The sequence below is a fragment of the Orcinus orca genome, chromosome 7, assembly GCF_937001465.1.
Source record: "Orcinus orca chromosome 7, mOrcOrc1.1, whole genome shotgun sequence".
Lineage (NCBI taxonomy): Eukaryota > Metazoa > Chordata > Mammalia > Artiodactyla > Delphinidae > Orcinus > Orcinus orca.
Genome location: NC_064565.1, coordinates 17,364,903 through 17,377,130, shown reverse-complemented (window position 1 = coordinate 17,377,130; position 12,228 = coordinate 17,364,903). Strand labels below are relative to the sequence as shown.

At 37.7% G+C, this 12,228-nt stretch overlaps 1 protein-coding gene across 4 annotated transcripts in view; it reads right to left on the bottom strand.

Annotated features, from left to right (window-relative positions):
* Window positions 1-12,228, bottom strand: part of C7H2orf76 (chromosome 7 C2orf76 homolog) — an 86,532-nt gene that overhangs the window by 24,639 nt on the left and 49,665 nt on the right. For all 4 annotated transcript variants that reach the window (XM_033440380.2, XM_004276504.3, XM_033440377.2 and 1 more), the window contains one exon: window positions 2,473-2,523. In XM_033440380.2, the coding sequence (XP_033296271.1) occupies window positions 2,473-2,523 (51 nt within the window). The remainder of the gene's footprint in view (window positions 1-2,472; window positions 2,524-12,228) is intronic.

The following is a 12,228-nucleotide window of genomic DNA, read 5'->3' as shown; positions in this document are numbered from 1 at the left end:
TCCTACACTGTTGGTGGCAATGTAAGTTGGTGCAGCCACTATGGAAAACAGTACGGAGGTTCCTCAAAAAACTAAAAAATAGAACTACCGTATGATCCAACAATCCCACTCCTGGGCATATATCCGGACAAAACTATAATTCAAAAAGATACATTCACCCCTATGTTCATAGCAGCACTATTCACAATAGCCAAGACATGGAAACAACCTAAATGTCTACTGACAGAGGAATGGATAAAGAAGACATGGTACATGTATACAATGGGATACTACTCAACCATAAAAAAGAACGAAACAATGCCATTTGCAGCAACATGGATGCAACTAGAGATTATCACACTAAGTAAGTCAGAAAGAGAAAGACAAATACCATATGATATCACTTATATGTGGAATCTAAAATATGACCCAAATGAACCCTATCTACAAAGCAGAAACAGACTCACAGACATAGAGAACAGACTTGTGGTTGCCAAGGGGGAGCAGTGTGGGGGAGGGATGGACTGAGAGTTTTGGAGTTAGTAGATGCAAACTATTACGTATAGAATGGATGGGCAACAAGGTCCTACTATATTCAATGTACTGGGATAAACCATAATGGAAAAGAATATAAAAAAGAATGTATATATATGTATAACTGAGTCACTCTGCTGCACAGCAGAAATTAACATAACATTGTCAATCAACTATACTTCAATTAAAAAATAAACAAATAGGGCTTCCCTGGTGGCGCAGTGGTTGAGGGTCCGCCTGCCGATGCAGGGGGCGCGGGTTCGTGCCCCGGTCCGGGGGGATCCCGCGTGCCGCGGGGCGGCTGGGCCCGTGAGCCATGGCCGCTGAGCCTGCGCGTCCGGAGCCTGTGCTCCGCAGCGGGAGGGGCCGCAGCAGTGGGAGGCCCGGGTACCGCAAAAAAAAAATAATAATAAATAAATAAATAAACAAATAAAACAAAAATTTTTTAAAGCTACTTCAGGCAAATGAAAAGGACAAGAAAGCAGAGGTGGAAATACTTATATCAGACAAAATAGACTTTATAACAAAGGCCATAAAGAAAGAAAGGACACTGTATAATGATAAAAGGCTCAATACAAGAAGAGGATTACACTCACTAACATATATGCACCCGGGACTTCCCTGGTGGTCCAGTGGTTAAGAATCCACCTTCCAATGCAAGGGACGCGGGTTTGATCCCTGGTCAGGGAACTAAGATACCACATACTGCGGGTCAACTAAGCCCATGTGCTCTACAGCCTGCGCCCCACCTACTGAGCCCGCACGCCACGAGAGAGAAGCCCGCGCACTGCAACAAAGAGCCGATGCAGCCAAATAAAGTAATTAATTAATTTTAAAAAACATATAGCACACAATATAGGATCACATAAAAACACAAAACAAATGACAGGAATATATTATTTACCACCGTGATGATTAAGTCAGATATTTTGATGATTTCATGATCTAAAACTGATCTTTTAAAATAACTTACATGGAACACAAGTTTGAATACACACCCACACCAGGCAAAAAGGGAAACTATATGTAGCTATGCTAACTTTAAGTGGCATCTGCAGGCTGATTCAAGTTTAAGGTTATATTTCAAGGCATGATACTTTGAAAGCCATGAAAGACGAAAGTGGAGAAGTTTCATATTTAATTAATCATGCTTTTTATTCCTTTCTCTTATTCAATATTTAGTATGTAAATTCTTTAAGTCCAATAAATCAAAGTACTTTCCACTCAGTGTCTTTAACTTCTGCTTGACTACCCCTTGTGACCTCACAATTAGTCTCTGGATATTAAAATGCATACACACGGTGAAGATTGTGATTTCAAAGTATTTTAGGTCAGAAGTTGCTCTACCAAATGGCAGCAGAATTAAAAACCACTCCAAAAATGATCTAGGGTAATAAAAAATTTATGCTTTAAAAATGTCTGCACCAATTAACAGAAATATTTATTAGGTGCATTGTAATTCTCAAGTGAAGTCTCAAATTCAAAGTTTGGTGAGTGGCACTATGCTGAAGGTTAATAACTGTACCATCTTTATAATAAATAATGAAACCCAGCTTCTCGCCTTATTACTACATTTTAAAATCAATAATTGCAACATATAAAATTACTATGTAACATGCTCAAGTTACTGGCATCTAAAATGTTAAACCTCTTCTTATAATTCCTAGTCTTTAATCATTTCTTCTTTTCTGATTACCTGACAAAGAAATTCATCTTAAACAGTTTGCCAAACATGCTATTCCTCACAAATAGGAGGAATATACAATTCATACACTTCCCTACACAATTACAATTTAATGATATACTAGAATTCCTATATTTCTAAATAACTTCCATAGTGGTTTTTATATACACAGAGTAAATTCATTTTTGAAAATCAAATTTAAAATTCACATCTATATAAAACTAATGTGAAATTATACTAATATATATCTTAAAAGACTAAGAAAAATTGGTTACCATATTTATAGTTTCTGAATGGTGGTGGCAGGCTGGTCCTCAAAGGGATATCTGTAAGAGAAAGATTATTTTTATTATAAAATATTCAAATAGACATAGTATTAAATGAATTAGCATTTTATTATACAATAGCGTCTTATACATTTGAAATATACAGTATGTATGTGGGAGACATTATTATATAGTTGATGTTCATTTAGCACATGAATCTGAGAACCCCTTGAGGGGGTTAGGTTAGTAGTGGAAACCAATGATCTAGAACGATCTTAATACTCTTACCAAATTTCAGACAACCTATCATGTAACAACTCTAACTCAGCAAAGAAAACAGAACAAAACAAAGTAAAACAATTTTTAAACAGTGTCCCAAATAGTAGAATTAGTTTTAAATAATAATTAAACCACAACCCCTACAGAGGGCAATTAAGTAACATATATCAAAATTACATATGCATATACCTTTTGACCTAGCAATTCCACCTGGAGAATTTACCATAGAGGTATATACTTTGCACACTCTTGTGCGTGTGTGTATGAAACGACCATACATACAAAGGTACTAACCGTTGCACTGTTCGCAATGCCTGGAAAAATCCAAATATCCTTCAATGGGGGTACTTGCTAAATAAACTATAATATGCCCAAACAATTAAACATATTTTTTCAACTGTAAAAAACAAAAAAGGATGAGGAAGAAGCTCTCTACTAATATGATAAGATCTTCAAGATATGTCAAGAGTAAAGGAGGCATAAGGCAGAGCCTTATTTTTAGTAAGCCACCTTTTAAGTAAAAGGGGGTAAAAATAAGAATATATGTTTGCATTTGCTTATATTTTCATGGGAGGGAGCATGATGCACTGGTCAGATAGAGAGCAGAAGTGGCAAGGAGAGGGGTCTCCCTGGTGGCGCAGTGGTTGAGAATCTGCCTGCCAATGCAGGGGACACGGGTTTGAGCCCTGATCTGGGAAGATCCCACATGCCGCGGAGCAAATAGGCCCGTAAGCCACAATTACTGAGCCTGAGCGTCTGGAGCCTGTGCTCCGCAACAAGAGAAGCAGCGACAGTGAGAGGCCCACGCACCACGATGAAGAGTGGCTCCCACTTGCCGCAACTAGAGAAAGCCCTCGCACAGAAACGAACACCCAACACAGCCATAAATAAATAAATAAAAGAAAAAGGAAGTAGGATAGCTGAATATTAAAAAAAATAAAATAAAAGAAGTGGCAAGGAGACTTCTCACTCTATTCCTTTTTACATTTTGATCTTAAAACCACAGGAATGTGTTATCAAAGAAAACTCTAAAAAATCCCACACATCTGAACTAGGAAAACTGTTTAAGTACATTTACCTTTTAAAGGTCAAATACATACCAACATTAAAATATAATTTATTCATTTATGTTATATGCATTTAAACTACCTACTACCAAATATTCCAGATACAGGGTAAATAAGAAGTTACCAAGACAAGTCCCCACTCTTGAGAGCACATGCTCCCTGTGAATCCCGTAAAAAGCTACTGAGTTGGCCAAAAGGTTCTTTTGGTTTTTTCTGTAAGATGGCTCTAGTAGCACTTAGTTGTCTTTAACTTCATTCAAAACAATTTTGTTAGATTGTATCGTGACAGCTGTCATATCAGAGTGCATTTTTTAAAAAACATATCAAAATTGGTGAATTTTTGTGTAACCATTTTAATACTGAAGATGGAAGAAAAGAAGTAACATTTTCAGCATATTATGCTTTACTATTTCAAGAAAGGTAAAAATGCAACTGAAACGCAAAAAAGAAGACTTGTGCGGTGTATGGAGAAGGTGCTGTGACTGATCGAACGTGTCAGAAGTGGTTTGCGGAGTTTCGTGCTGGAGATTTCTCGCTGGATGATGCTCCATGGTCGGGTAAACCAGCTGAGGTTGACAGCGATCAAATCGAGACATGAACTGAGAACAATCAATGTTATACCGCACAGGAGATAGACGACGTACTCAAAATATCCAAATCAAGCGCTGAAAATCATTTGCACCAGCTTGGTTTTGTTCATTGCTTTGATGTTTGGGTTCCACATAAGTTAAGCGTAAAAAACCTTCTTGACCGTATTTCCACATGTGATTCTCTACTTAAACGTAATGAAAATGTTCCGTTTTTAAAACAAATTGTGACGGGCGATGAAAAGTGGATACTGTACAATAATGTGGAATGGAAGAGATCTTGGCGCAAGCGAGATGAACCACCACCAACCACACCAGAGGCTGGTCTTCATCCAAAGAAGGTGATTTTGCGTATATGGTAAGATTAGAAGGGAGTCCTCTATTATGAGCTTCTTCCACGAAACCAAACGATTAATTCCAACAAGTACTGCTCCCAACTAGACCAACTGAAAGCAGCACTCGACGAAAAGCATCCAGAACTAGTCAACAGAAAATGCATAATCTTCCATCAGGATAATGCAAGACTACAAGTTTCTTTGATGACCAGGCAAAAACTGTTATACCTTGGCTGGGAAGTTCTGATTCATCCGCCGTACTCACCCAGACACTGCACCTTCAGATTTCCATTTATTTCAGTCTTTATAAAATTCACTTAACGGAAAAAATGTCAATTCCCTGGAAGACTGTAAAAGGCACCAGGAACAGTTCTTTGCTCAAAAAGATAAAAAGTTTTGGGAAGATGGAATCATGAAGTTGCCTGAAAAATGGCAGAAGGTAGTGGAACAAAATGGTGAATACGTTGTTCAATAAATTTCTTGGTGTAACTGAAAAATGAGTCTTTTATTTTTACTTAAAAACCAAAGGCACTCTTTGGCCAACCCAGTATGTTCACAGCCAGGGCTATGGTCTCACCAGCCGACATTAGAATCACCCAGCCCGCTGCACCAGTAGATCAGACTCACAGCAGGCCAGTCCCAGGCATGTTTAAACACAAGACAAAAACCTGTTGAGATGATTCTTTGACAAACAAAATCACAGGAGGCCAACCAGATGACAGGAGTAAATGAGGCTGGGCAAACAGGAGGGGACTGTGAGGTATGAGCAAGCATCCCGTTAAAGGGGGCTGCAGCCCATACATTCTAATCTGTTGCGCTAAAGTCTGGGGGATCAGGTGAATTTTTCTGACTTGAAAATACTGTAGGCCAAAGGAAACCTGTCTGAAGTCCAAATTTGCCTGCCTGACCCCCATCTGAAATGTCTGTCTTAGGCTTAGCAGAGCACAGACCCTCATTTTATCTTTTGTTTCTCACTTACTTATGAATTCTGGGCCAAAGAAGTATTGACTAAACATCGGAAAGGAGAATTTAATTTAATTTATTGCCATTTATATCCCCTGAACTAGACAGTGAAGACCCCTGAAGAAAGGGCTGAACTACAGAACAGATAGCTCAACGAAACTATTTTCACTTAGAGATGTCTACAGTCAAGACACCAAATCACTGCCTTACGTTCGGTCTAGATTTCTGAGAGGAGAGACAATGACAGAGGCGAACAGGAGCCCCTTTTCTCTTTCTCTCTTTAGATCTCAGCTCAACTGTCACCTCCACAAAGAGGCCTCCCCTGACAGCCCTACTAAAACAGGGGTCTTCTCTCACATTCTTCCCTTCATAACATTTTTTACAATTATAGTTTTGTCTGTTTACTTAGTTTGGTCTCTCTTTCCTATTAATTCATAAATTCCTGGAGATTAAGACACAGTGGCCTGTCTTCCCAAAACCTACGACAGTGCCTGGCACATTACAGGTTAATGAATACTGGTTCCAGTGAGAGCAAGTACTACAGCCTATTTTCTTCATCATGTTGCCAGTACCTAAAAGAGTGCCTGGCACATGGCAGGTGCTCAAAAATATACATGAGTGAATATGTATCGTTTAATCCCTTTAATCAGCAGGTAAGAACCCTGAGGTCTCAGGAAGGCAGGTGGTCAGCACAAAGCATCAAGAACCAGGACTAGAATCCAGCCCTCCCAACTCCCATCTGCTGCACTAAGAAGGGTAGGATAAAGCTGGTATCTTCCGTGGTGGCAAAAGAAAAGATTAGACGTTAAACACATTATGGTGAGAAAAAGGCTTTACATATAAAAATGCTTGAAGAGGAGGAGAGAAAGAACAAACACTTCCTTATGAAAAAGGGTGTTTCCCATTTTGTACCACTACGAATAAGGCTATGAGTATTCATACGTGGACAGACATTTTCATTTCACCTACAAGTGGAATTGGCTGGATTGTATGGTAGGTGCATGTTTAACTTGTTAAGAATTTGCCAAATCATCTTCCAAAGTGGTACCTTTTTAACATTCCCACTAGCAACATATAAGGAGTTCCAGTTCTTCCACATCCTAGCTGAAAACTAGTTTTTAATTTCTAAAATTTTTTCATTTTAGTCATGTTAGTGGGTGTGTTATGCTCTCACTATGGTTTTAATTTGCATTTCACTAAAGACCAGTGATGATGAGTATCACTGAATATGCTTATTTGTCATCCATACATTTTCTTTGATGAAGTGTGTGTTCAAATATTTTGCCCATTTTTAATTAGGTTGTATGTCTTATTACTGAGTGGTAACAGCTTGGTTTCTTTTCTAGTTATTATTTTTCTAGACACAAATCGCTTGTTTATATGTTTTACAAAGTCTTTCCAAGTCTATGGTTTGCCTCTTCATTTTCTTAAGTATATTTTAAAAAGCAAAACTTTTTAATTTTGATGAAGCCTAAGTTTTTTTCTTTTTTGTTTATTGTGCTGTATTAAGAAATTTTACCAAAATCAGTCCCTAAGATCTTCTCTTATGTTTTCTTTCAGAAGTTTTATGGTTTCAGCTTTCAAATTCAGGTCTTGAACAAAAATTGTTTTTGTATATTGTAGGAGGTAAGAGTTGAGTTCATTTCTTTGCATATGGATATCCAGTTGTTCCAACACCTTTTTAGAAAGATGACCTCTTCCCCCTAAAATGCCTTGCTCAAAACCCAATTAAACATATACGTGTAGGACTATTTCTGGACTATTTTTCATTGATATATATGTCATCTATATATCAATACCACACGCACTATCTTGCCTGATATAGCATTATAGTAATAAGTCATGAAACCAGATAGTGTTAAGTCTTCCAACTTTTTGTGACTTATTTATATATTATAGGTCTTTTTTATTTTCCTTATAATTTCTGAACAAGTTAGAATAACCTGTTTATAAACTTTAGGATAAGTTTGACATTACCTGAAGGAAAAAAGAAAGTCTGTTGAGATTTTCATTGGCATTGGAATCCACACGTTATTTTGAGGAGTCATGGTGTCTTAACCATATCGAGTTTTCTGATCTATGAACACAGTCTATCTCTCCACTTACTTAGGTCTTTTAAAATTTCTCTCAGTGATGTTTTGGAGTTTCCAGTGTAAAGTTCTTACAGCTCTATCGAATATACACTAAGTATTTCATATTTTTTGATGCTATTACTGTTTTTCAGTTTCCAACTATATATTGCTAGTAACACAATTAATTTTTGTATATTGATTTATATCCTTCAACCTTGCTAAGCTCAACTTACTAGTTCCAGTACTGTTTTTATAGACTCCATAGGATTTTCTACATAGATAATCATGTCACCAGTGAATAATGACATTTTCTTTCTTTCTAATTTGGATGCCATTTATTTCTCTTTCTTGTCTTACTGAACTGGCTAGAACCTCCAATGCAGTGTTGAATAGAAGTGATTTCTAAAAAACACCATGCCTGGTTCCTTATATTAGGAGAAAAGCCCTCAGTTTTTCACCATTAAGTATGATGTAAGGTATCAGTTTCTCATAAATATCCTTAATCAGGTAGAGAAAGTTCTCTTCTATTCCTACTTTACTGAAAGTTTCTAACAGAAGTGGATGCAGCATTTTGTCTTCATCTATTGAAATAAATACATGGTTTTCCTGTCTTAATCTATAATATGATGAATTACACTGGATGATTTTTGAATGGTAAACCATCCTTGCATTCCTAAGATAAACCCCACATGGGCATAATGTATTATTCCTTTTTAAATATTGTTGGACTTGACTTGCTAAAATTTTATTAAGAATTTTTACATCTTTATGCGTGAAAGTTATTGGTTGTCAGCTTTTTTTTTTTCCTTCCTAATTGCTTTCTCTGATTTTGATATCAGGATAAGGATGACCTCAGAGAATGAGATAATAATAATAATTCCTTTTCTTTTATTTTCTGGAAGAGCTTCTGTAGAATTGAGATTATTTCTTCCTTAAATGTACAGTAGAATTTACCAGTGAAGCCATCTGGGACTGGAGTTTGCTTTGTGAAAATGTATTTTAGTTACTGTTCATTTTAAAAAACAGAATTATTCAGGTTGTTTGTTCCTGTTTAGTGAGATTTGGTAGTTTGGGTTGAGTCTTTCAAGGAATTTTTCCAGGTACCTAGGATAACATATTTATGGCACAAAGTTGTTAAAAATGTTCCTGTATTATTCTTTCAAACTCTGTAGAGAATTGTAGTGATATAACAACTCTCACTCCTAATACTGATAACCTGTGTCTTCTCTCTCTCTTATTTTTTTCCTGATTAGGCTGGCTAGCACTTTATCAATTTTATTAATCTCAAAGATCAGCTTTGGCTGTTATTGATTTTCCCTATAGTTTTTCTATTTTCTGCTATGATCTTTTTTATTTCTTTTATTCTGCTTACTTTGGGTTTAATTTGCTTTTATTTTTCTAGTTTCTTAACATAAGGGCTGATATCACTGATTTGAGACCTCTTCTCTTTTTTACATTAAGCATTTTTAGTACCATAAATTTTCCCCAGTACTGTTTCACCAGATTCCCACAAATTTTGAAAAATTGTGTATACATTTTTATTCAGTTCAAAATAGTTTCCCTTTTCTCTACTTTTATCCATAGGTTATTTAGAACTGTGTTATTCAGTTTCCAAATACCTGGGGATTTTACAGAGATATATCTGTCACTGATTTCTAACCTAATTCCACTGTGGTCAGAAAACAACAGTACAGAGGAAGACACTGGAACTCACCAAAAAAGATACCCCACCTCCAAAGACAAAGGAGAAGCCACAGTGAGACAGTAGGAGGGGCGCAATCACAATAAAATCAAATCCCATAACTGCTCGGTGGGTGACTCACAAACAGGAGAACACTTATATCACAGAAGTCCACCCACTGGAGTGAAGGTTCTGAGCCCCACGTCAGGCTTCCCAACCTGGGGGTCCAGCAACAGGAGGAGGAATTCCTAGAGAATCAGACTTTGAAGCCTAGTGGGAATTGATTGCAGGACTTCAACAGGACTGGGGGAAACAGAGACTCCACTCTTGGAGGGCACACACAAAGTAGTGTGTGCATCGGGACCCAGGGGAAAGAGCAGTGACCCCATAGGAGACTGAACCAGACCTACCTGCTAGTGTTGGACGGTCCCCTGCAGAGGCAGGGGGTGGCTTTGCCACACCGTGAGGACAAGGACAGTGGCAGCAGAAGTTCTGGGAAGTACTCCTTGGTGTGAGCCCTGGCAGAGTCTGCCATTAGCCCCACAAAACAGCCCGAGTAGGCTCCAGTGTTGGGTCACCTCAGGCCAAACAACCAACAGGGAGGGGACCCAGCCCCACCCATCAGCAGACAAGCGGATTAAAGTTTTACTGAGCTCTGCCCACCAGAGCAACAGCCAGCTCTACCCACCACCAGTCCCTCCCATCAGGAAACTTGCACAACCCTCTTAGATAGCCTCATCCACCAGAGGGCAGAGAGCAGAAGCAAGAAGAACTACAATCCTGCAGCCAGTGGAACAAAAATCACATTCACAGAAAGAGAGACAAGATGAAAAGGCAGGGTGCTATGTACCAGATGAAGGAACAAGATAAAATCCCAGAAAAACAATTAAATGAACTGGAGATAGGCAACCTTCCAGAAAAAGAATTCAGAATAATGATAGTGAAGATGATCCAGGACCTCGGAAAAAGAATGGAAGCAAAGATCGAGAAGATGCAGGAAATGTTTAACAAACATCTACAAGAATTAAAGAACAAACGGATGAACAATACAATAACTGAAATGAAAAATACACTAGAAGGAATCAATAGCAGAATAACTGAGGCACACAAGAATGGATAAGTAACCTGGAAGTCAGAATGGTGGAACTCACGGCTGTGGAACAGAATAAAGGAAGAAGAATGAAAAGAAATTAAGACAGCCTAAGAGACTTCAGGGACAACATTAAGGGAAACAACATTCGCATTATAGGGGTCCCGGAAGGAAAAGAGAGAGAGAAAGGACCAGAGAAAATATTTCAAGAGGTTAAAGTCGAAAACTTCCCTAACATGGGAAAGGAAATAGCTACCCAAGTCCAGGAAGCACAGAGAGTCCCATACAGGATAAACCCAAGGAGAAACACGCCGAGACACATAGTAATCAAACTGGCAAAAATTAAAGACAAAGAAAAGTTATTGAAAGCAGCAAGGGAAAAATGACAAATAACATACAAGGGAACTCCCATAAGGTTAACAGCTGATTTCTCAGCAGAAACTCTACAAGCCAGAAGGGAGTGGCATGATATACTTAAAGTGATGAAAGGGAAGAACCTACAACCAACATTACTCTACCCGGCAAGGATCTCATTCAGATTTGATGGAGAAATCAAAAGCTTTACAGACAAGCAAAAGCTAAGAGAATTCAGCACCACCAAACCAGCTCTACGCAAATGCTAAAGGAATTTCTCTAAGTGGGAAACACAACAGAAGAAAAAGACCTACAAAAACAACCCAAAACAATTAAGAAAATGGTCATAGGAACATACATATCGATAATTACCTTAAACGTGAATGGATTAAATGCTCCAACCAACAGACACAAGCTTGCTGAATGGATACAAAAACAAGACCCATATATATGCTGTCTACAAGAGACCCACTTCAGACCTACGGACACATACGGACTGAATGTGAGGGGATGGAAAGAGATATACCATGCAAATGGAAATCAAAAGAAAGCTGGAGTAGCAATACTCATATCAGATAAAATAGACTTTAAAATAAAGAAAGTTAAAAGAGACAAGGAAGGACACTACATAATGATCAAGGAATCAATCCAAGAAGAAGATATAACTATTATAAATAAATATGCATCCAACATAGGAGCACCTCAATACATAACGCAACTGCTAAGAGCTATAAAAGAGGAAATCGACAGTAACACAATAATAGTGGGTGACTTTTACACCTCACTTACACCAATGGACAGATCATCCAAAATGAAAATAAATAAGGAAACACAAGCATTAAATGACACAACAGACCAGATAGATTTAATTGATATTTATAGGACATTCCATCCAAAAACAGCAGATTACACTTTTTTCTCAAGTGCACACAAAACATGCTCCAGGATAGATCCCATCTTGGGTCACAAATCAAGCCTCAGTAAATTTAAGAAAACTGAAATCATACCAAGCATCTTTTCTGACCACAATGCTATGAGATTAGAAATCAATTACAGGGGGAAAAAAAACCGTAAAAAACACAAACACATGGAGGCTAAACAATATGTTACTAAATAACCAAGGGATCACTGAAGAAATCAAAGAGGTAATCAAAAAATACCTAGAGGCAAATGACAATGAAAACACAACGATCCAAAACCTATGGGATGCAGCAAAAGCAGTTTAAGAGGGAAGTTTATAGCTATACAAGCCTACCTCAAGAAACAAGAAAAATCTCAAATAAAAAATCTAACCTTACACCTAAAGGAACTAGAGGAAGAAGAAGAAACAAAACCCA